The 22,829-nt window shown below is 54.9% G+C and overlaps 3 protein-coding genes across 8 annotated transcripts; 2 read left to right on the plus strand and 1 right to left on the minus strand.

The window, feature by feature from the left end:
* Positions 1-2,626: 2,626 nt before the first annotated feature.
* UBQLN4 (ubiquilin 4) lies at positions 2,627-15,016 on the minus strand. Of its 4 annotated transcripts, XM_052796854.1 has the most exons (12): positions 14,818-14,926; positions 12,902-12,952; positions 12,627-12,778; positions 9,890-10,095; positions 9,289-9,551; positions 7,872-8,030; positions 6,915-7,140; positions 6,386-6,525; positions 5,854-5,937; positions 5,109-5,224; positions 4,298-4,475; positions 2,627-3,842 (listed from the first exon to the last, which is right to left on the minus strand). In XM_052796854.1, the coding sequence occupies exons 2-12, from the start codon at positions 12,914-12,916 to the stop codon at positions 3,690-3,692; spliced, it is 1,692 nt and encodes a 563-aa protein (XP_052652814.1). In that variant the 5' UTR covers positions 12,917-12,952; positions 14,818-14,926; the 3' UTR covers positions 2,627-3,689. The 4 variants fall into 4 exon arrangements, with proteins under 4 accessions (XP_052652814.1, XP_052652812.1, XP_052652813.1 ...); XM_052796852.1 differs by lacking the exon at positions 12,902-12,952 and having other exon boundaries at positions 14,818-15,015; XM_052796853.1 differs by lacking the exons at positions 5,854-5,937; positions 12,902-12,952 and having other exon boundaries at positions 14,818-15,016.
* Positions 15,017-15,748: 732 nt separating this feature from the next.
* On the plus strand, positions 15,749-17,951 carry LAMTOR2 (late endosomal/lysosomal adaptor, MAPK and MTOR activator 2). Its single transcript, XM_052797579.1, has 4 exons — positions 15,749-15,957; positions 17,024-17,186; positions 17,320-17,409; positions 17,701-17,951. Exons 1-4 carry the CDS (start codon positions 15,764-15,766, stop codon positions 17,755-17,757), a joined length of 504 nt encoding a protein of 167 aa, XP_052653539.1. The 5' UTR covers positions 15,749-15,763; the 3' UTR covers positions 17,758-17,951.
* A 114-nt stretch (positions 17,952-18,065) lies between these two features.
* Positions 18,066-22,292, plus strand: RAB25 (RAB25, member RAS oncogene family). 3 transcript variants are annotated; one of them, XR_008236727.1, is made up of 6 exons: positions 18,094-18,760; positions 19,859-20,054; positions 20,188-20,381; positions 20,538-20,618; positions 21,441-21,684; positions 21,725-22,292. XR_008236727.1 is itself a non-coding variant. In XM_052797578.1 (5 exons), exons 1-5 carry the CDS (start codon positions 18,721-18,723, stop codon positions 21,569-21,571), a joined length of 642 nt encoding a protein of 213 aa, XP_052653538.1. In that variant the 5' UTR covers positions 18,095-18,720; the 3' UTR covers positions 21,572-22,292. The 3 variants fall into 3 exon arrangements, 2 of the variants coding, with proteins under 2 accessions (XP_052653536.1, XP_052653538.1); XM_052797578.1 differs by having other exon boundaries at positions 18,095-18,760; positions 21,441-22,292; XM_052797576.1 differs by lacking the exons at positions 21,441-21,684; positions 21,725-22,292 and having other exon boundaries at positions 18,066-18,760; positions 20,538-21,433.
* Positions 22,293-22,829: the final 537 nt, after the last annotated feature.

A 22,829-nucleotide genomic window follows, 5' to 3' on the forward strand; every position in this document is an offset into this window, starting at 1 on the left:
AGGCAAGACCCAAATCCCTCTGCAGATACGCAAGGCTGGAGCGGCCGCATCCATCACACCTCCAGGCTTATTTGACCACAGCCCCGCCGTGTCCCACCCTGCGGCCCCTTCCTCCTGCCAGCGATGCTGGGGAAGCCACAGGCCCTTCCCTCCCAGCTTTTCTCCCCCATTTTGAGAAGGGGGGAATGCTGCTGCTCCCACTACCCTGCACAGAGCAGAGGCCAGACTCCCCAGGCAGGTGCAGGGCAGAGCTCCGAACTCAGCAGTTCGTCCCAGCGCATGGGCATGGGCAGATCAAGATGCTTTTCTGCTCCCCGAGGAATAAGGAGGACCAGAGCATCAGTTGTAGCAGCTACAGGGAAGAGCTTGCAAAGCCCATTCAAGAGACAGTGCTCAGCCCAACCTTGGGGGAAATAACTCCTGTAAGGGCTGAGGTGTTGGTAAAAGCTGCACCAGCGCAAAGCATTTCCCTGAGCTTATCCCCTTCCCCGCGGGGGAAGCGGCTGCTCCCCTCTGCACTGCTTTAGCACTAAAGGCAGAGCCACAAATCCACTCAGCTGCTCCATAGAAGTATGGCAAAGCCCCTCCAGAGCAGCAAGGAGAAGAGCATGGAGGGTGGCAGCTTTGCCAAATTGCCCGGGGGAAGCTGGAGAGCTGGTAGATGAACATCAGATGCAAACAGAGGCTGCAAGCCGAGATAGCAGGCTGCCCCGTTATCTTTATTTTAGCACCTTGGCTGGTGGGCTGGCAGCAGGTGAGGAATGATCTCAGACTAACATAAGAGCAGATACTGCGACGTGGAGAGCCAGGAGAAATACGTTTTCCTGCTTAAACGAGCAGAGAGACACTGAAGACTGAAGGGCCTGTAAAGACTCAGCATTTCCCTCTCTCTTCTCCCCCAGACAAACAACAATTATCCTCCTTCTATGGGACACATTGGAGAATGGCATCCACGCACTTGCCAGGTCCAGAGCCCTCTCTGGAAACGCAGGACCCTAGCTGAGGAAAAACATCCTAGCAAGAACTTCTACAAGCAGCACATTAATTCTCCTCAATATTCACAGCAGTCTGCCTAGGCTGCCAGCAGGATCCCTCCACCACGCAGGTATTTCCAGGCAGCTTTGCTCACAGGCACTGAGCAGCCAGCCTCTGTGTGGCTCAGCTCCAGCCTCATCTCAGCAACGCTGAAGCATCACCAACCCTTCTCCACCTCGCCAGCTCAAGCCAAGACAGCAATGGCAGCCACAGCCTCGCAGGAGCCCTCCCCTCTCAGCAGGCTCATTGCTTTGGATTCACTGGACCCCTCCAAGTCTCTCCTACATCAGGAGCAGAGGGACAGGTCACAAGTTTCTGTCCTGCCAGCAAAGCAGCACACCAGCTCCCCTCACAAGCACGCAGACTCCTCACATTGGTGTAATTTACACCACATTGGCACATTTTGCTAACACTGAGGAAGGAGATGGAAGGACCGTGGCTTGCCAGAAACAAGTTTGGGACTAGTTTTGCTTTTGAAAGAGGTTCAAATGCAGACCACAACTTTGTTGCAAAGACAGGGATAGGTGTCTGCTCCCCACAACCCAGCAGCACCACCTCTCCTTCCAGCTGCCTTCTCCGCTCCCTCTCACTTACCTGGTTACCCCATCCTCTGTCTGCAGCTCCCACAAGCACATTCTTTGCAAGAGCTGGCTTGCATGGGGACAGAGCCTTTGCAGAGATAAACAGACCTTAGCGCAGGCAAAGGTCATCTGCCCAATCTAAGAGATCACGAAGGACCATACAGGCCTTTTTATAAGCCCATTTTTACCTGCAAAGGGGCCGATGAGCAACATTAGGAAAGAGCTCTGACCCTGCCAGTGCAACCAGGAACTTCAGTACTCATCCTTACACAACTCTCCACAAATTCTTTTTACGTTGGAGAGGTTGCAAAAAGAAATCCACACGTATGTGCACAAACTCCAAGGGAAGAGATTAGGCTAGGCTTTCTGAATCCTCATCTAAACGACCCCAGTCTCATGATGCATATACACAAAGGCAGGCGCATTTCCAGCCTGCATGCACTCCCATGTTTTCTCACGCAACCACTGTTCCACCTACGCTCTCCAACAACACACAGTATTGATAGATCCCATCTCCAACTCAGAAGCAAGCTGGGTGCAGCAGGTTTTACAGGTATACAAGAAGGCAGCACTGGGATTCCTCCCATTCCCCCTCACTGCCCAATCTTCTCCTACCAAAAGAAACTTTAAAAAAAACCCCAAACCCACTAACACCCAGCTAACAGCAAGCACTGTGCAGAAAAATCCGCTGGCTTCTGTGGATCAGGTCATCCAAATACAGCAGAACTACTTGTCCTACACATACTTGAAAGTCCCTAATTCAAAGGAAGCTTCCAACCAGGCATGTTTAGGGCCAGATTTTGGGCAAGCCCTCAGCAGCATTTCCTAAGTGTCAAAAAGGTTTCCTGCCACAAGAGGGAAGGAAGCCCGGCCAGGTGGGGAGGTTGCACGACACCCCACACGATCTGCAAGAGGTAAGTGTGGGGGACAAGACAGATTAATCACAAGTAACTAGGGGAACTCAACCAGCTTCAATGTGGCAATCAAGGAAGATACATGGAGTGCAGGGAGACAGATGGTTGTGCGCATTTATTTTTCTTTGATAAAAATGGTATGCAAATTACACAGCCATGGAGGCTCTTGGGAAAATATCACCCTGCTGGTCCTCGGGGCATTTCTTGGAGAGTCTTAACATTCAAACACACCAAAACTGGGGGGAGGGGGGGAATGGAGGATGGATCTAAACTGGGAAGAACATGAACTTCAACATTTTCCAGTGAAGCGAAAAGATCGTTAACTTATTTTTCAATTTTCTTTTTTGTTTTTACACTTTCAGAAGTGAGCCTACGAAGCACAAGTCAACAAACCCCTGACACTGCTGCGCAAGAACTAAATCGCTTGGGCAGAAACACACCTTTCGAACACAGTCTTCTGCACAGCACTTTCAACTCAAGTTCAAGAACAGCAAGCCTGATCCCTGAAGGCATCTACGCTCCTTTACACCATCCCAAAAGTGTAAAGAGGCCATACTTCAAATGTAGTTTTCATGCACATTAACCCTCTACCAGGAGATCAGACGCACCTGTGTGCAAGGGACACAGGCTCAGTTCATCCAGTGAAACATTAAGACGAATAACACCAGAAATTTCCAGGTCATTTCAATTTTTCTTTTGATCCATTCCCAATAAGATGCTGGGAGAAATAACCAAAACCAAACTTGGCTCAAGTTTTAAATATTTGCCTGAAAGGAAGACTAGGGGAGGGAATCATGTACAGTTAAAATCAAGCTACTCAAAACACAATCTTTCAGGTAAGTAACTAGAAGTATCGCCTCTACCATCTAGAGAGAGAGAGAGAAGAGTGTCTGAGACAGAGGGCATATTTAGGAAAAAATACACATCTGAAGTCTCTGTGGCCACGATGAGAACTGGAATCCACATACAAGCCAGTTAAAGAGCATTTCAACATGAAATCTTAACTTAGTAGGAAGGTCAGGGGTTAAGCTGTATCTTTTTGTTTTAAATACATGGACAGCTGTCAGATATGAAAATGATGGTGGGCTTTCCTGTAAGATCCCCCTGTGCATGTGTATGGATGCATGTGCTGACATCTGTGGGGCAGCATGACAAGAGTTTAGGAAGGCTGGGAGCCCAGCAGTCTCTCAATAGCTGCGTTGATGTCTCCACCAGTGGCTATAAGCGCCTGGAGGTTGGCCTCACGATTAATGAAGCCCATGGCGTTCAGCTGCTCCAGCTGCTGTTGGAATCGCACTTCAGGACTCTGCGCCTACAGAAGGAAAGGACAAAGACCTTAGAGTCAGACAGCAGAGATCAACATCCAATATGGGCAGGGCCAGCAACGATGGCTGAGCCGGGACCCTGAGCTCAGCTTTAGGCATGCTGAAAATATTCCAGGCTTGTTTACTGTTGTTACCCATCTCCCCATGGGCTTTGGCACAGCAGCCACACTGTGCACACAGTTAGTCCAAGTTCTGCACCTACGGTGACAGCAGCGCTGGGAGGAGGATCCCTGGCACTCTTAGCTTCAAACCTGTGCAAAGGGTTACTACACCCCAAAGAACTAGCCAGCCTCAGACACCAAACTTAGCATAAAGCACCACAGCCAAGAGAATCCTCTCAGGGACCACATCCCTAGAGTGAGTGGGATTGGGACAGCCTCTAGCTCACCCTGGAGATGCCCCTCCCCAGAAGTGTATCAGCATGCAGCTGGGCATTACATACTTGAGAGCTTCCTCCGGCCAGCAGCTGGATCATCTGCTGCATGAGCTGCTGTTGGGGGTTACCACCCCCAGCTGGAGAGGCACTGGCCGGCGTCGAAGCGGAGGGAACAGGGTTCTCCGGGATTGTGCTTCCTCCTGTGGAGGACGGGGGCATTCGAGGCATGCCGAAGGAGCCGAGGCTGCAGAGGAAGGCAGGGCGCACTCAGAGGCAAGCTGGCACTTCTGGGTGTCCCCTGAGAGCTGGGCAGCACAGTAACCAGCAGGCTCTGCCAGGCTGGCCCTTGCTGACGCCCATACTACAGGACAGCTTTGTAAATTAAACCGGCTGCATTTGTATCCTGGTCACACATGGTACTGGGAGTAAGCAATCCTAAGAGAGGTGCACGCCTGAAAGGAACTGCAGAGACTGAATGTGACCCACGCTGCCACAGAACAGAAGACCTGAGGGCTGCCAGCAGACCAGTCTGTCCCAAGGTACCCACCCAACCTTGTGGCTGTGCATCTTATACTGTTCAAGTTCAAGAGATAAAATTCTTGAGTTCAGCCAATACTGAATACAGCAAACAAAAGATGGAGGAGGGACCAAGTGGTTTCCAAACCTTTTTGTCCAAAAAGAAAGGGTCAAAGACTTCCCGCGTGAAGTATAAACAAGCAGAAAGTGCTACTTAGCTGGAGTTCACAGAGGCCTGCAGGCACGCACGCATGACAGAGTGCCCTAAGCAGATCTCCTCGAAGAATCAACAGCTAGTCTGCATGCTGGTATCAAGCATGTCAGCTCTGCCTGCAGAAACCCACTCTAAAGCGCATATTACCTTGGCACTAGTCCTGGGGCCTCCGTTTGCAGTGTCTGGAGTCCCTGCTGGATCTGGAGGAGCGCCTGCATGGCGCGGGGGTTGGTGAGAATGGAGAGGGAGTCTGGGTTCTGCATCTGGGAACAAAGGCAAAAAGACACAACGGTACCAAACAGTGAGAGCTTCTGCAGCCAGAGACACACCAGCTTTCAATTTGAACAACAATCAGCATAGAGCTGCGCCTCTCGCCCTGCAGCCAGAGTGAACCTGTGAGTCTGGTTCCTCCTTCAAGTCTCCAGACTGCAGGGCTCATCTGCAGAGATACTCATAGGGTTTAGATCAAATTTCCTAAATGAACTAGGTGAATTAGATTAGAACTGGGGGCACAAGCCTTTGGAATTAAAGTGATTTTATTTGATTTACCTGAGTGAATCAGCTGCTCTAGCACAATTAACTGTTTTAATTTTTGTAAACTCATTACAGTGAGAGACAGTCCACACACGAGTTTCATGTAGCTTAACTAGTCTAATCTGAAGTCCACCTTTAGGTAATTTAGATTACTTAATTTAGATTGCCTTGCCTAAACAAGCTCTTCCTTTCTCTCTTCCCTGTGCAAACCCCTTTCTTTCACAGCCCAAACCACCCAAGCCCACATGCTTCCTAGTCCACTTGACTAAGCAGCCGAGATACTCCCTTTCCTACAGAGGATGGAAAAGCTCTGGAGCCCAGGGCTGAGAGCAGCACAGGGCCAGACAGGGGCCTTTACCTGCTGCAGGAAGACAGGGAGCTGAAGGCGGAGCTGTTCTTGAAGCTGTGGATTCCCAGCAAAGAGGGGGACATTTACCATGATCTAGCAAGAGACAGCACACGTAGGTAGGGTCAGAGGGTTGCTGCCACTGGCTGTTAAACCCTACGTAACTAAGCCATGAAGAACAAGTCAGTCACACTCCTGACTCCCTCCCTGGGCTTTCAACATGTTCCCCTGCTAATGGGGACCGAAACAGGACAGCTGAATTCCTGGCAGCAGTGTTGAACTGGGGCCACTTGACCATGGGCAAAGAGAAGGGCCATTCACATGTCACTTGGAAAGCCACCTTTTTTGTTAGGGGCTCCTAAGACACAGGGTTCAGTACTGTGACTGCCTTTGAACTATTGAGAAATACAACAAAACTGTCTATATTCACTCAGCTCTCCAGTTTCTGCAAGAGGAACCACTCCAGCTATAGAAGCAGACTGGTTCTCACAAGCATCGTGCTCACAGCCTGTCTGACAATAGAAGAAAACTGCAACACTTTTACCTGTGCTGCAAAGTCTGGGTTCTGGGCAAGAGTTTGCATCATGCTCCGCATATAAGGGGCGGATATCATGTTCTGCATCAGCTGAGGGTTTTCAGAAATCTGCTGCAGGAGCCCTTGCATCTCTGGGCTGTTAAACATGCCTGCAAGGGGAAAGGGAATAGAAGACAAAGGAAAACCCCTTAGAAGCCTAAGCACTGCTGCAATGCCTGAAATACAACATGACATATAACAGCAATGCTTTTGCTTCATCCCCTGGCCAACAGTGCATATCACTGTGGACAGCCATGGTAGTGCTTTCCTTGCCACTCTCCCACACTCTCGAGGGCTGCAGGGACATCAGAGTTCCCAAAGTAACCCTCCGACAGGCACACCACAGGTAATCCATTTGTGCTTGCAACTGGGCTAGAATCACTCATCTGGAGAGCAGCCACGGACAGGCACTCAAATGCCAGAGGGAGCCACCCTCCAAGGAAGCCTGGGTGACCTGTTTAGTCAGTAGCACCCTCTGGTTCCTCTCCCGCTTACGTACCAGCCCCTATGCCAGCAGCATTCAGCCCAAAGGGGTTGGATACAGTCGGTGTGCTTTGGGGGGTTGCCGAGCCAGTGCTCCCTTCACTGCTGGGCGCCTGGCTCTGGGAAGCAGGGGGTGTGGGACTCCAGGGGTTCGGTAACGGCTCTCTGTTCTCCGTCCGCAAAGGCTGAGAGCTTGAGCTATCAGAACTTCCCGTCAAGGAAGAGAAAGGATTGTTGCCAAACTAGGGAAGAAGAAAAAAGAAATAGCTGTAATCAGTTAGCCCCAGCAGAGAATGTCGGACTAACCCCACCACCGTACAAGCTAGGGAACAGCCGATCATAGTCATCCAGGTCCAGAATTTGCTAAACGCATGCCATAATTTGCCTCCTGAGGAATCTGTAATCCACAACACACTGGTCTCTCGCTCACAAAGAGACCACGCTCAAGAAGTGGCCACAGCCCTAGATTTGGCTCCCAAATGCAGGGCTTCAAAACAGCTGTGTAAAATCAGCACCCGGACATACCAGTAGGTAATGCTAGACTGGAGTATGTCTGCACAGCCTTTTGGAGACAGACCTGTGCTCACTCCTCCTGTGCTTCAAGCCAGCTGGATCTCAGCCAGCTCCAATCCAAAGGCGTCAGGCTTGAGCTAATACAGTAAGCTGGGCTGAGAGCAGAGGGCTGTGCTAACGAAGCTATGGGGCCTTCACATCAGTGATGGCTGGCATCCAGCCTGCTTGGAGACCAAAGGAGCGAGGGCAGGTCTCTGCTCAGATACACCAAACTGTGTAATAAAAGCAGATGACAGGCACTGCACAATGTTCTCCTGCTAGTGGCTGCATTCATCATCTGGAGTGGGAGGCGTGGGCAGCCACGCTTTGGGAAGGCTGCCCCGTTAGCTCGGGGGTCAGGGAAAGACCCCTTTCCCATGCTCAGCACACTACACCGCACTTACAGGAATGCAGCCAATACCTGCTCCCTGGCTGCACTAAACATGGGCTCCTGGATGTCCGTGTACATCCGGCGCAGGGCGTTGTATCCTCCTGGAATGCTCTCGAGGTTACTCAAAGCACGGTCCTGGTTCCGCATCATCTCCTGCATCATGGCAGGGTTACGAGCCAATTCCATTGTCTGGGAGAAGGGGGAAAACATGGAAAGCTCAGGCCCATATGCACCATGGAAGACCAGAGTGGATCAAGAGAGCGGTTAGCAGCCCAGTGGTATTCTACTCATCTACCAGCCAGGTGCTGAAAGAGTTAAATCCCAGCTCCCAGCAGAAAGAGTATAATTAAACCCGTTTCACAGCCAGAGAGCAGAGAGATCATTTATCCAAGCAAAGAGAGCCCAGGGATACTGGCTCCTCCCATCCTTGCTCAGCTCTCTTCCTTCTCAACCTCAATTCAGCTGGATGAGATTGTTTTGTTTCTAAGCAGTATCAGGACATCCAAACATTTAACACCCATATGTTCCCACTCAAAGTAGATGGACTGCATTCAAAAACTGAGAAGGTAGAAGAGATTGGATCCTTCCCATTTCAAGAAAACCAAGAAGTTCACCCTCTCCAGACTTCCAATGGCTCTCCCCTGCACAAGGAACATTCAGATCTCATTTGAAATGCTGCTTTAGTATGGATCATTCACAATGTAGTCCTGCAGCTCTGGAATTTCATGTGTGGCCGACACAGTTGAAAGAAAGATAACCGAGAAGCAGATGGAAACCAGGCTCATTCAGCAAGAACCCAGAAAGACCTTCTGACAAGTTTTCCTGGGGGAACAGCAGAGTCCTGTCAAGGGCTATTTAACGCTCAAGGCTCTCACTCATCCCTATGCTTCCCTTCCGATGAACCTTCGGTCTTCCAGATAGCCAGGCCTCTAGGGCATGGGTCCTCTCTGTTCTGGAATTGTACAGAAAATTGAGACCTCTAGGATCTCAGCCTATGACTAGTGCTCTCCGCCGATACAGGCAGTAAAATATTGACTGTACAGCTCTGTAGTCTATACTTAATCTATCAAGAGAAATGGAGAGAAACAAAAAGCTTTTGCAGTAGCTTCACTTGTCCGTGACTGCTTTTACTCCCATCCCTGAATCAGAATACAATATCCTTCTATGAAGCATGCTACGATGATCCCAGCATCCTTTTTTGCCCAACACATGATGAATTCAATAGCCCTGAAAGGGAGATACGAGTTGCAAGTATGTGGGTTGAGTAAGCAGTATTCACATAACTGAAGACCACCATCTGTTTGTGGGGAGCTTACAGCAGGAAGGAAAAGATCTCTAAAAATCACTGATCTGGCATTCACACACTCCCTTTGGAGAGCAGACACTGAAGCTGGTCCACAAAGATGCTCCTGAACATGCTTAAACAGGCCCTGGCATGCTGACTCACCTGCCTCATAAGCTCTGGGTTATTCAGCATGTGGCTTATCTCTGGATTTCGCTCCATGAGCTGCTGCATCTGGGGATTGGCCATGATCATCTGTCTCATGAGGTCAGGGTTAGACATCATGTTCTGCACCAAGGGATTCTCCATGATCTGAGAAAGCATCTCTGGGTTGGACATCAGCTGCCGCTGCATCTGCTGCTGGAGCTCCATGAAGTTGGCAGAGCCCATCCCAAGACTGCCCAGCCCAGTGATGCCACCAAAGCCAGCTGGAGAGGGAACAACACACAGGGAGAGACATGTGAGTCAGTAACTGTCGACAGCTGCAAAAAGAGGACAAGCACATCAGCTGAACTGCACCCACACTAATCTAGGGGCATCCTACATTTCTACGGCAGCCAGCTCCAAGGGAGGACACTCCCTGCACATGCTTCACTAAGGGCTTTGGCATTATCCTGAACAGGGAAACCAAGGTATGCCAGTGAAAGCAACTCATGCAAAGCCTCCAGCAAGCAGAGACAACTACAGGGGTCAAGAACCCCAACTCCTCGGTCTAATCCTAGGAAATTCTTCTTTCGTGTCACACCTTCTCACAGCCATCACTTACACAGGATGGATGTAGCACTATTAGGGCCTCCATCTCCAGGACCTCCCATGGTCCCTGACCCACTGCTCCGTCTGCTGCCGTTCCCTGTGTCAGAAACGGCACTGCTGGACGTGGAAGGCTGAGATGGGGCAGCAGGAGAAGAAGGGGTTGCAGTGGGGGCAGAAGCAGCATTGGGGGCAGAAGCAGCAGATGTTGAATCTTGGACCCTGCAAAGAAACAAAAGAAGGCATTAAACTCCTGAGATTCAGGAACAGTGAGCAGAGTCCTCTGTGGGGGACACAGGACGGTGCATCTCACACTGACCGAGCATCCTTTCGTGCCTGTTGTCCCCACAGCAGCCAGTCCTGGCTGCTTCCAGTCCCGCCTGCACCGATGCACAGCTGTGCTCCCAGATGCCTTCCATCTGCTGGAATCTGCCTCCCATCCTGATGCATAACAGCCCCTGACATTTTATCCTGGCCCATATGAAGTGGCTTGACTGGTCTTACCCTGAGTTGTATCTAGCTCTTCCTTGAATCACACTGAACTATTTACCTCAGCTATATCCTTGAGCAATGAGTTTGCTTCAAACAGGAAAATCCTCCTGCTGCTCCCACAGAAACCACAGGAGGTTACAGCAGGGCTAGTGCATAGGGTAGACAAGAATCTGCTTTTCTGCAACTCCTCCCATGCACTGAATATTCCTATCAGTGCTCCTGGCAGCAAAAATAAGTATCAGCATTACTCTACAGATAGGGAAACTGAGGCACAAGGCAGCTAGCATCTGCCCCATGAAGTTACAGAACATTTCTGGCCAGCTTGGCTATGAATTCACATCTCTGCCACTCGCTGTACCTTGCATGCAAAGCTTCTCCGTCCAACACAAATTGACTAGAACTTCTTTTAATACACACATGCAGGTACTGTGCCATAAGGCACAGTGTAGCAGATGCTGGACATCAGCTTTACTGAGTAAACCAACCCAAGCTAGTACCTTGTAATCACAGTTCCTTCTCAGGATTTTTAATAGAAATTTGAAGGAGAACATTGAAAGATTCTCTGAAGCATCTGTAGTCATGGCAGTGAGTTCTAGACTAGTGCTGAAGAGCTTTCACATTAAATCAGACCACAAAATTCACTTTACTCACCTCAAATAATGCTATTATGCCACTGACAAGTAAATAAGAACAATGATTTCTTCTTTTTTTTTTTTATTCCAAACCAAGAATGATTCCTTTCTCTAACTCCCTTTCTTTTTTCACTCTTATTCCAGGACTTTAAAAATGAAACCTGAAGGTCCCTGTCCACTTTCCAGACTCACCTGACTGCTGCTGAAAACCAACGGCCACTGAGAGGGAGGCAGAGAGAGGGGAAACAAAGCAAATAGGAAGCTGAACAAAAAAGGAAGAAGGAAGCTGGAGAAAGGTCACTTGGTTTCTCTCAGCACCGGAAGAGGCTGTAATGTCTTCAGTAAGCACTTATCTGTGACTATTAGCGGGGAAAAAAAGGAGCAACCCAGGACAGCTCTCTTGTTTACTCTTTGAAATGGTTCACAAATACTGCAGTTTGCTGTGGAGACAGTGGTAAACAGCATCAGACTGTCAGGCTACCTGGAGATGCAGAATCCAGACAGAGGCCTCCTGCAGAAGCTGACAATACACATGCTTGTCTTTGTAAAAAAGAGGGGGCGGGGGGGAAGCACTAATCTTGACTAAGCCAGTAAGGCAGGTCTCTCAGGGGACAGCAGAACTGCACAAAGAGACACAGCCCTGTTAGCTCATCAGGAGCCCAATCAGACTGCAGCAAGGAGCCCAAGAAATGGTTGCGAAGGGCATTTCGAGATCAACAAGATGTGGCCACACCTTAAATACAGCAACTGTCCCCAAGAACCTTCTGTGCTCAACACTCCGCTGGATAGCACTGGGAAAAGCCTAACCCTGCAGGACCTTGTGGTCAATCCCAAGTCCCTTTCTCAGGCCAAGCTACACGGTGCAGACGGACACAAGTGAGCCATGTCCAAAGTGGGAGCTGGGTGTGCCCACAGTACTGTACTTGAGCTAACAACCACACCGCTGCATGCACGTGGTCATACGGTCTGAGCCTCTGCGCGTTCCCACCGAGGCAGAGCACCCACCTGTCTGCACCTGCCCATGCAGACATGCATATAGGTACCACACAGAAACACTGTTGTGCCCCACAGATAGTGCTCTGCACATGCGGCATGCCTCCCCTCCCATGGCACCTAAGAGAGTGTGAGCACAGCCTTAGAGCAGAGTACGTGATAGGAAGCAAAAGAAAAACTGGGCATTAGTTGCAAATTCAACACGAATTCATTGGGAAAGTAATTTCTGTTAACAGCAACTTATCTTTGTTAGAACTAATATCAAGTTTCAGTGGGTTCTTTCAAGATGACTAAATTATAAAGGCTCAAAATACTCAAAGCCACATACACAAGATGTGTTAAAGACGAGTCAACCCCCTCAGGTACTTGCCACAAACTTACACAGCTGTGTAACCTAGGGAAAAGACAGGCCAAGTGATAAACCCCACAGCTGCATGGCAAAGCCGTTGCAGAGAGCAAGCCTGGGAGAGTTCTCCTGCCAGATCACCGCTGCCAGACTCGCACATGCCCCAAAGCCAGTACTCAGGCCTCGCACAAGAACTCCACTTCAGTCACCAATAGGGCAGAAATGCTCCACCATCATTTATTCGTATCATCCATTTACCATCAGCCCCCCAAGACGACGCAGTTTCTTACTTCTGTGGAGTCTTAATGACCAAGTGTACAGTCAGCCCATCTTTGATCCCATGTTGATTCAACGTGTCTCCATCCTTCAGGATCTTCCCAGCAAAGATCAGAACCAGCTGATCCTGTTTGGCTTTAAACCGCCTGGAAATCTCTTCTTTGAACTGAAAAACAAACAAAGCATTTTTCAGGCAAAGGACCAAGACCAGAAATTTAAAGCTAATACTCCAGGTATCATATCCACTATGCAAACAGCATAAGGAACTGACAGTCCTTTAGTACCTCACCCAAAAGGAGCCCATGCAGGTACCAATTCAGTCACCAGTTGCTGAGGATGTCTGAGGCGTTAAGAAAAAAAAACAACAAAACAACAAAGACAAGCTCTACACTTACAAAATGTGGAGTAAATTTCAGAAAGAATAGAGCAATTACCTCAAGAAGAGCTGAAGGCTTCCAAAGCAAGATCAAGTGTGTCTCTTAGGTCTAATCCAAATACACCATTTATCCTCTGAATGACTGAACTGTTTTTGCCTCTGCTCATTTGATTTTTTTCCTAAGGAAAGCCCAACTCTGATTTAATACAGGACAGAGCTCTATGGAAAAGGGAACAATCCTTTATCAGCCAATGGAAATAAACTAGGTCTTCTCCAATTCCTATTTCTGCAACTGAATTCCCTATGAGCACGCCACACCACATAACATGGACACCTCTTCTTTACTGTGTGATGGGGTGGGATTAACACCTGTCAATAAGATTGTCATTGCTAGCCCAGCTGGGGCATTCCCAAGTTGATTTGCGAGGAAAAAAAAGACTGGCATTTGGAAGCCACAAACTACAGGAAATTCAGAGGGAAAGGCCAGGAGGGAAAGAGAAGCACACACCTGTCCCAGAGGAGCTCATAGCTTTCGCAACAGAACCCTCAAAAACAACGTCTGGGAGAGCACAGCCCTGAGCCCCAGGTCATCCTGGCCGCAAAGCTTTAGGCCCTCCTCTGCACAAAGCTGTCACTTAACATCCTGCTTATACCAACAGGCTCTCAGGAGCCGACCAGCAAGGAGCAGGAGGGCCATACGTCCTACAGCACCTGCCTAGCCCACAACTCTGCTCCCCAGAGACCTCCGCCAGGTCCTTCACACCACAACCTTGCGCCCTACACCCCAGATCAAAGCATGCAACAAGCCAAGAGCCATGCCGATGACACTTTGTCCCAGCAGGCACAGCCACTTCAATGGTGCTTGAGCCAGTCATCGCAAATTCCAGCCCCCTCCTGCTCGCCCCATACCACCATGCCCTGTGAAGCTCCCTCACAAGAGCAGACGCCCCCCCAGCCCACACATGGGCTGATGTTTCCTTTCCTCCGCTCCACCCAACCTTTGCCCCAAAGACTTGCCCAGCCCCGAGGGATCTGCCTCCCAGCGTCCAGACCCACCCCACAACACCCAGCTGTATCCCCACAGGCAGCCCCACACACACTCAACTGGCTCTGCCCCTAAAGACGCTTCTCCCCATCGCAGCACCCTTCCCATACCAACCGCTCAAGGAACACCTTCCCTTCCACTCCCCGTGCAGCCCAGCCCACAGGCCAAGCCCCCAGACCCCCACCCCGATCCTTCACACCCCTCTCCCCACAGCTACCATCCACCCCAAAGCTCCATTCACCATGACCACTCCCCACAAAGCCACTCTCCAAGCCCCTCACACACCCCCCAACACCACCCTGCTTTCGACACCCATGAACCCTCCCACGCATTACCCCCAGGACCACCTCCCCTCCCCCGGGACTGTCCCCATCCCTAGTGTCAGGTCCCCACTCAAAGGTCCCCCCCAAGCCCCCACCCTCACCGAGGTCTCCCAGCTCTCTCAAAGCCTGGCTCATGCAAGGCCCCAAAGGCCAGGTGTGCCCCCCAGGTCCCCCCCCCCGAGCCAGATCTCCAAAAGCCCTCCAATTCCCTCTATCACCCACCTCCAACCCAAAGCCATGTTCCCCCACTTCTCAGGGCCCCCGACTCCCTCACTCCCCCTCGAAACTCCTCCCCCTTCCCCAAAGCCAGGTCCAACCCCAAAAAGCCCCCACACTCAGCTCCCCAGCCCGTCACGCCCCCCCAACCAGCCCCCCCCACCCCCCAGGTCCCCTCAGTCCCTCACCCCCAAGCCAGGCCCCCCTCTCCCCTCCACAACCCCCAGGCCCGCCCCCGCCCCCACCTCGCGCACGGAGGCGCCGTCCGCGATGACGATCTCCTCCTTGTCCTTGGGGGTCTTCACCGTGACGCGGATGAGAGCCCCGCCGGGACCTCCCAGCCCCGCCTCGCCCTCCCCGCCGGGGCCGGGCCCGCCGCCGCTCGGCTCCGCCATCTTCACCGCCCGCCCCGCCAGCCCGGGCCGCCACCAGAGAAAGGCGGCGCACGCCGCCGCGCGAGAGCGGCGCCCCGGCCCCCAGCGCAGCCGCTACCTCCCCCTAGCGGCCCGGCGGGGAGCTAGCAGGGCCGCCGGGGGGGTGGCTTAAAGGGGCAGGGAGGGGGCGGCGGCGAGAGAGGGGCAAGGCGGGGGCAGCTGCCCGCAGCGCTGCCTGTCCCGCTGCCTGCAGCACCAGCGTCCTCGGGCACCTTACAAGAGCCCCTCGGTAGCCGGGTTAGGCCTGCATCCCCCTCGTTAGCCAGATTCCCCCCCTTCCCCCCTTCCCCCCCCCAATTAGCTGGATCCCTGTTGCACCGCTCTTATTAGCTGGCTGCAGCCTGGATCCCCTTGGTTAGATGGATCCATCCTGCACCCACCCCCTTACCCAGGTCCACCGTGTGCACTCCCTCCCTTTGCTAAAGCCGCTCTAACAGGCCCAATTTTGTCCCCCAGTGAGGGCTGGACACCCCCCCCCCCGCCCCCTGGGCTCGTTGTGGGGAACGAGCCTCCTGCTGCCATGCCGTGGCCTTTTTGCCAGGACTGATCCAGACTTGGGAGCTGGGTGCCAAGGGCAGCGCTTGGCCAGCCGAGGAGTAGAGTTTGGGGGTGTCCGGCCGATCCCAGCACTCCCCCCTGGCCGGGATTTCCTTCACCTTGCACGTCTCGGGCAGCCGGACCCCACTGCACCCCGAGCTGGGTGCTAGGGCAGCACCCTTGGGTGTCCCTGAGGAACAGGCCACCTGCAGCAGGATGCATGGCGTCCTTGGGACAGGGACTACATGTCCCAGCATGCTCTGGGTTGAGCATGGCCCCGCTGACGGAGAAGGCCTGCTCCATCCTTCCCCGCCATCGCAGGGCGAAGAGCGGGGTGACCGCGGCCATGCTGCGCCCCAAAGCCCTGACGCAGGTGCTGAGCCAGGCCAACACCGGCGGGGTTCAGAGCACCCTGTGAGTAGGGGTTGAGGGCCGGGGGTGAGGGGCGGCTTCCCCCGGCCTGTGCGCTGGGGACCGCAGGGCCAGCTGGCATGCTTCCGCTCCACGCAGGGTAATACTTCTGCGAGGATATGCTTTCTTCCCCCTGCCCTGGAAATGCCCCCCACGGGGGGGGGGGGGTGAGGGGCCCTGCAAGGGGCATGCATGGTGCTGGGGCCGTGCACAGTGCACAATGCATGGTGCTGGGGCTGTGCACGGTCCATGGTGCATGGTGCTGGGATATGCACAGTGCTGAGCTATGCACAGTGCTGGGGCTGTGCACGGTGCCAGGGACATGTACAGTGCTGGGCCTGTGCACTGTGCACAGTGCCAGGGACATGTACAGTGCCAGGACCATGCACTGTGCACAGTACATGGTGCATGGTGCTGGGGCCGTGTATGGTGCTGGGCCCGTGCATGGTCCATGATGCATGGTGCAGGGCTATGCACAGTGCTGGGGCTGTGCACAATGCACAATGCTGGGGCTGTGTATGGTGCTGGGCCCGTGCACAGTACACAGTGCCAGGGACATGGACAGTGACAGGACCATGTACTGTGCACAGTACACAGTGCTGGGGCTGTGCACGGTGCTGGGCCCGTGCACAGTGCATAGTGCCAGGGACATGGATGGTGCCAGGACCATGCACTGTGCAGAGTACACAGTGCCGGGGCCGTGTATGGTGCTGGGCCCGTGCATGGTGCACAGTGCCAGGGACATGGACAGTGTCAGGGCCACACACGGTGCATGGTGCTTGCCTGGCAGGCTTGTGCCTGGTCTGCAGCAAGCAGGTCCTGCTGCTGGACAGACACAGCCACTGCAGACCCACACTGCCCTGCTTGGGACTGGGGCCACCCCAGAGCTTCAAGGCTTTGAAGCTCACCACCCACTGCCAAAATCCCCTGCAAACCTGGGGTGTCCTGGGAGCAGTGCTGGGCGGAGGACTGGGCTGGGAGGGTTTTGCTCTGCCCCCTGGCACTGCGATGGGGTCTGGTGTCCCACTGGGTTCAGAGACACCAATTCATCCCCCCATCTCGTTTCCAGGCTCCTGAACAACGAAGGGTCCTTGCTTGCCTACTCGGGCTACGGGGACACTGATGCCAGGGTCACCGCGGCCATCGCCAGCAACATCTGGGTGGCCTACGACAAGAATGGGCACCAGGCATTCAATGAGGACAACCTCAAATTCATCCTCATGGACTGCATGGTATGTGGGGCTGGGGGCTGCCCTCCCCTCCCTGGGGACCCAGGCACCACCACGGCTCTGGGGGTTTCCCAGGACCCTGCTGGTGGTCTCTGCCAAGCTGGGGGTGCAACGGGTGCTGTTTCTCCCTGGGCAGGAGGGGCGAGTGGCCATCACGCGGGTAGCAAACCTGCTGCTCTGCATGTACGCGAAGGAGACGGTCGGATTTGGGATGCTGAAAGCCAAGGTAATGCTGGTGGGGAGGGGGTCGGGGGGGGTCGCAGGGCTGCATCCCCGCTGTGGGGTGGGAAAGAGCTGTTGAGGAGCATGAGGATGGGGGTGGTGGAGGAAGCTGCCGTGCCTGGGACGCCTATTTCCTCCTTGCAGAGACTCCTCTGTCCCTTTTGCCAGCCCAGGGGTTGCACCACACCTTTTTAAGGCTCTAAAATGAAATATAAATTAAAATAAGCACGCGGGCGGTGTGCGTGCAGGTTGCAAAATCCACCTTGGCACCACTCACGCCGCTTTCTGCTGGCAGGCGCAGGCGCTGGTCCAGTACCTGGAGGAGCCGCTCACGCAGGTGGCTGCATCCTGAACATGGAAGCGGAGGGACTCGGAGGTGCCAGCGTGCAAAGGCCATTTGCTTCGACCCTGTCACCGGCGTGGGTGGGGGGTGAGTGGCCCCATGGACATCCCGGAGCTTGGTCCTGCTTTGGTGTGGCCTTGAAAAATGAGGTGGGGGGAGCAAAAAAGCAGGGGAGGGGAATAAAAGTGTGTCTGATGCTTGTGTCCTTTTGTGTCTCTTACAAATAAAAGGAGGAGCTGGGGGGGTAACGCACGCCTGGCCGGGCTGGGTGTGCCTGGGACAGTGTTTTGGGGCTGCCCTTAGCTCTGCGATGGGCTGTTGCCCTGGGGAAAAACAGAGCAGGGGCTTGTGTCAAGGGGCAGTGGGTACAACAGAGCAGAGCCCCCCTGCACCCCTGCCTGGCTGCATTGGGGTACCGGGGGCAGGGTGGCCGGGGCTCCTTCCCTTCCCCAGTTTCCCCGGCTTTCACACGATGGCAGCAGAGGCGAGGAAACACGTTCGCAGCTGGTTGGAACCGGGCTGAGCTGGGGGCTCTGCTTCTGGCCTGGTTGCCCACCACGCTACCCCTGCCTGCTGTCTCAGCCTGCCCTGTGCTGCAGCCTGCCCTGGTCTCAGCAGCCAGGATCGGGCCCCGGCTCCTCCTCCGGCCACCCCGTGACGGGTCCCAGGGGTGACATTACCTGCCCAACCTGCGCTGCGACACCCAGTCCCACCCCTTGAGTCAACCAGCCCGTTCTGCACCACCAACCTGGCCAGCCTTGGCGGCTCTCCTCCGAACCCTACTCGCTTCCCCGGACCCCGCTCACTCCGTGCTCACTCCCTGCCAGAGAGGAAACTTTGTCCCCTCCATCTCCTCCCTCTGCGCCTTTCGGAGCCCGGCCCGCCCTACACTGTCTGCTCGAGGCTTTGCAGCGGGAAGGAGGAAACCAAGCAGCGGCAGCCCTGGCGAGGGCGGGTGGCAGCCGGGACGACATGGGCAACACCGAGGAGGATTATAACTTCGTCTTCAAGGGTGAGTTCTGGGCTTGATGCAAACCCCCCTCCGCAAAAGGGATGGAGCAGGAGGCCAGGGGCTACAGGGAGGGAGTTGAAGTGCCTTCCCCCCAGGGGCTGCTGTGTCCCAAACTGGGATGTTGCTGACCATCCGTGCAGCTTTGATGTGCGCCAGGAGCTGCAGAGGGTCAGGGGATTGGGGAGCAGGCACTGGCCCCACCTGATGGCAGCGAGGTCAGGGCTGGTGAATGATGCTGGGGTCCGCAGAGGCACGGGAAGACCCATGCCCACCCCAAGGCTGCAGTGTGGGACACTGGGCAAATTGCTGGCACGTGGTGGGGACTGAGATGGCTGGGGCTGAGCGTGCGAGATGTAAATGCTGTGCGAGCCCATTAAGCCCTGAGACCAGTAGACATTTAAAAGTCCTTCTGCTGCGGTGACCTGGGTGGTGGCACATGCAGAGGACACAGGGGTCAAACGTGAGCTGAAGAAGCAGGGGCACAGCCTCATGGCCCCCCAGCTTGGGTTCCACAGGCACGGGGTCCCGGCGTCCTGGGTCTCTGCCGGGCGCTACCAGCCGGACCTCATTGGACCTCAGTGCACCGCACCTTGGGCAAGCAGAGATGGATAGGCTCTGGTGTGCCGCCAGTCCTGGGTGCCCACCGCATGCAGGGTGACACAGGGCTTGCCAGTGTCCTTGCCCTGCTCCCGCTGCCCAGAGCCTGGTGGTCATGACCCCCCTGAACATTGCTGAGGCCTCGCCAGCAGACGGGGAGCATGGCTGGGCTCAGCCGAGGTGGCTCAGCCACGCTCGAGGGGTAAGAGCTCATGACGCAGGGACAGGACCCCCGTTTGCTGAAGGAGTGACTGCGCCGGGGCTTATACCTACGTGCCTGCCCAGCCTCTGTGCCCAGGTCTGGGGCCATCAGGCAGTGAGGGATGCCTGTGCACCCTGTGCCAGCAGCTGGGGTGGGCCGGCTGCCACACTACCAGGCAACAAGCTGCTGGCTGGTCTGGGTCAGGTCAGAAAGTGTTATTTGAATTACCGTGAAGTGTCTTGGAGCAGCCCTCTCCCCTCGTCGACAGCTGCGATGGGCTTTCTCCCTTCCTTCCACAGTCGTCCTGATCGGGGAGTCCGGGGTGGGCAAAACCAACCTGCTCTCCCGCTTCACCCGCAATGAGTTCAACCATGACAGCCGCACCACCATCGGCGTGGAGTTCTCCACCCGCACCATCCTGGTGGGAGACGCCGTGGTGAAGGCTCAGATCTGGGACACGGCTGGGCTGGAGCGGTACCGTGCCATCACCTCTGCGTAAGGATGGGATGCCCAAAATCAGGGTTCCCCCCTGGTACCTGGGCAGTGATGCCCTTGTAGTTGAACCCCACAGGTGAGGATGCTGTGGGGGATGTCCAGAGCCTGGGGTAATGGTGGGATTCTCCCGTAGGTATTACCGGGGGGCAGTGGGTGCCCTGGTCGTCTTTGACATCACCAAGCACCAGACATACAATGTGGTGGACCGCTGGCTGAAGGAGCTGTACGACCATGCTGAGGCCAGCATCATCGTCATGCTGGTGGGGAACAAGACCGACCTCACGCAGGCTCGGGAGGTGCCCATGGAGGAGGCGAAAATGTTTGCAGGTACGGGCTGGCACCCTGCCACAGGCCTGGGGGATTGGGAACCTCCCTGATAGCAGGGACCTGCACTGATGCGGGCACCCAGACATCTCTAAAGGGCCTTGGAAATGGAGCCGTGCCCTTGCCGGGGTCTGCATCATATCAGTCCTCTCATTGCAGACAACAATGGGCTGCTGTTTGTTGAGACCTCGGCGCTGGACTCCACCAATGTTGAGCAGGCATTCGAGACCATCCTGAAGGGTACTTGCATGGGTGCGGTGGTGCAGCAGGGTCCCGGGGACTGGAGCATCGAGGAGTCCCTTACTGGGGACGCAGGGCTGGGCAGAGGATGTACAGTGCGTCTCTCCTCTGCCCTGCTCCACGTGAGCTCTTTGGGGCTGGTTTCGGTGTCGTCTTTCTGGCTGGTTTGGTTTCCAGCCTTTCGTGCTGGGCGTTTCACTCTCCGCACCCCATGGCTTTGTTCTCATGGCCCCTGGGCATCCCCAAAGCCCTGGGGACTTCTCCCCCTGTAATCCCTGGTCCCCTTTCCTGTTGTCCTGGGCTCCTGACTCAATGTCTCCAGAACCCTGCTGAACCAGCCATGGGGATCTGGGGGGATGGGGATGGAGAGGGGTGATGCTCAGCCAGGAGCACCTCTCCAGGAATGGCAGCCCGCAGCATCAGGGCAGGAGCACAGCCAGGTGTGCCATGCTGTGCCGTGCCATGCCATGCTGTGCCATGCTGTGCCATGCCGTGCTGTATAGTGCCGAGCCAGCCTGGCCCGGCGAGCTGCCAGCCCTGGCACAGGGTGAAGCACTAATCCCAGGTTGGGCAAGAGGAAATTGCCTAAGCGCAGGGTGTTCCCCAGGCACTGCAGGGATGCAATTTGGGGGAGCTGCTCCCTTGTCACCCCTCAACTTGTCCTCTCTGCTGCATAAAGGGGAAGGAGAGTCACCGACGTGCCAAGCAGTGGGCCAGAGGGCGAGCAACAGGGGCTGCAGGCTCGAAGCTGTCCCTGCTTCCCCAGGGGGGCCCTTGGCTGACACACAGACGGCCCCCCCCCCCGCACCTCTTGTTTTGCAGAGATCTTCCACAAAGTGCAGAAGCAGAAGCAGAGGAACAGCCAAAGCAACACGGTGTCGCTTGCCAGTGAGACCCTGGCGAGCACAGCCCCGGCGCAGACGGAGAAGCGCCCGTGCTGTGTGGCCCTCTGAGCTGGCCGGGCACCCCGGGAAGGCCCTGGGGACCCCCACAGCCCCAGGACATGCCAGCGGCATAGCGCTGGGTCTGCCTCTGCGCAGACTCGTCTGGCCACTGGCACAGGCTGGTGTCACCCAGCCTGCTGTGGCACCCCTGTCCTGGTGCAGTGGGGACCAGCAGCCTGGACAGTGGCCAAATTCTGCCATAAACAGTGAGAAGCACCAGTGCCGGGAGCTCTTCTCTGTCTGCTTCATTTTTGCTGGGCCCCAATTAGCATCACCACCATCATGCACGGACCTCCCAGCCCCTCTGGACCCGTGGTGCAGAGGACTGAGATACCCCCAAAGCACCTCTGCGGAAGGAGCCAGGAGGTTCTGGCCAGGATCGTGCCAGCGACGGGAGCCTCTACGATTGCGTCTGGTCCTGGGGTTGCTCCCGTGGGGCCACCCTGTGCCACATACTGGGGACATGGCTGTCCCTACAGGTCTCCATCCCCACCGGGGACTGCTCTGGAGTCATCCCAAGCCCTAAAGAGCAAAGTGGCAGCGCTCAGCCCTTGGCACACCTCTGTCCCCATCCCAGACACGGGACGAGCGTGATGGCAGGACCTAGCGAAGGTCCCTCCTGTCTGCACAGCGGGATGGGGCTCAGTGCAGAGCCCAGTGCCAAAAGCCCGGGAGCAGCTCCGTGTCCAGCGCAACAGTGACGCAATCATTAAAGGACTTGCAAAATGCAGGTTTGCTGAGTTGGAATTCCTGCGTGTTTGTAGTCCCATACCCTGGTCCCCACCTCCACGACATGCCAGAGGTCGTGGCCACCCAAGCAGCCCAGCCCGACGCCATGATCCCCCTGCACCCCCTCTCCACACAGCCTTTCCCTGTCCACATCCCCACACCCTCGATGGCTTATAGGGAATGACTGGCAGTTTATCAGTCCAAACCATGACTTGGCCTCTGCCAGTTACCCCAAACCCCTCGGAAATGGGAGAATTGCTGCTGGATTCTCCATATCTTCCTCTAGTTCTGGACACTTGCTTTCCCTTTGCACCGTGCAAGAAGACATGTCGGCCCAGCTCCCATTTTGTGTCTGTGGTTCTGCGCGGAGAGCATGGCCATGCCTGTCCCTGTCAGTAGCACACATGCATGCGGTGGTGGCCTTTCCCTGCTGCCATGCAGCGCTTTGCGTGAGGACACCCCGATGCAATGCACCCCAATGCACCCCAGAGCCCGTGGGGAGGAGAGCAGAGCCCTCGCCCATGGGAGGAGCCTCATA

The sequence above is a fragment of the Harpia harpyja genome, chromosome 9, assembly GCF_026419915.1.
Source record: "Harpia harpyja isolate bHarHar1 chromosome 9, bHarHar1 primary haplotype, whole genome shotgun sequence".
In the NCBI taxonomy this organism is placed as follows: Eukaryota; Metazoa; Chordata; class Aves; order Accipitriformes; family Accipitridae; genus Harpia; species Harpia harpyja.

Excerpts from the sequence above, each read along its gene's own strand:
- LAMTOR2 (XM_052797579.1), top strand. The coding sequence starts at position 15,764 with ATGGCGTCCTTGGGACAGGGACTACATGTCCCAGCATGCTCTGGGTTG. Across the intron at positions 15,958-17,023 it reads GGCGGGGTTCAGAGCACCCT|GCTCCTGAACAACGAAGGGT; the intron begins GTGAGTAGGGGT and ends TCTCGTTTCCAG. Across the intron at positions 17,410-17,700 it reads TTGGGATGCTGAAAGCCAAG|GCGCAGGCGCTGGTCCAGTA; the intron begins GTAATGCTGGTG and ends TTCTGCTGGCAG.
- RAB25 (XM_052797576.1), top strand. The coding sequence starts at position 18,721 with ATGGGCAACACCGAGGAGGATTATAACTTCGTCTTCAAGG. Across the intron at positions 18,761-19,858 it reads TTATAACTTCGTCTTCAAGG|TCGTCCTGATCGGGGAGTCC; the intron begins GTGAGTTCTGGG and ends TTCCTTCCACAG. Across the intron at positions 20,055-20,187 it reads TACCGTGCCATCACCTCTGC|GTATTACCGGGGGGCAGTGG; the intron begins GTAAGGATGGGA and ends ATTCTCCCGTAG.
- UBQLN4 (XM_052796852.1), bottom strand. The coding sequence starts at position 14,967 with ATGGCGGAGCCGAGCGGCGGCGGGCCCGGCCCCGGCGGGGAGGGCGAG. Across the intron at positions 12,779-14,817 it reads ACGGCGCCTCCGTGCGCGAG|TTCAAAGAAGAGATTTCCAG; the intron begins GTGGGGGCGGGG and ends TTTGTTTTTCAG. Across the intron at positions 6,526-6,914 it reads TGCTGCTGGCATAGGGGCTG|GCATGTTTAACAGCCCAGAG; the intron begins GTACGTAAGCGG and ends TTCCCCTTGCAG.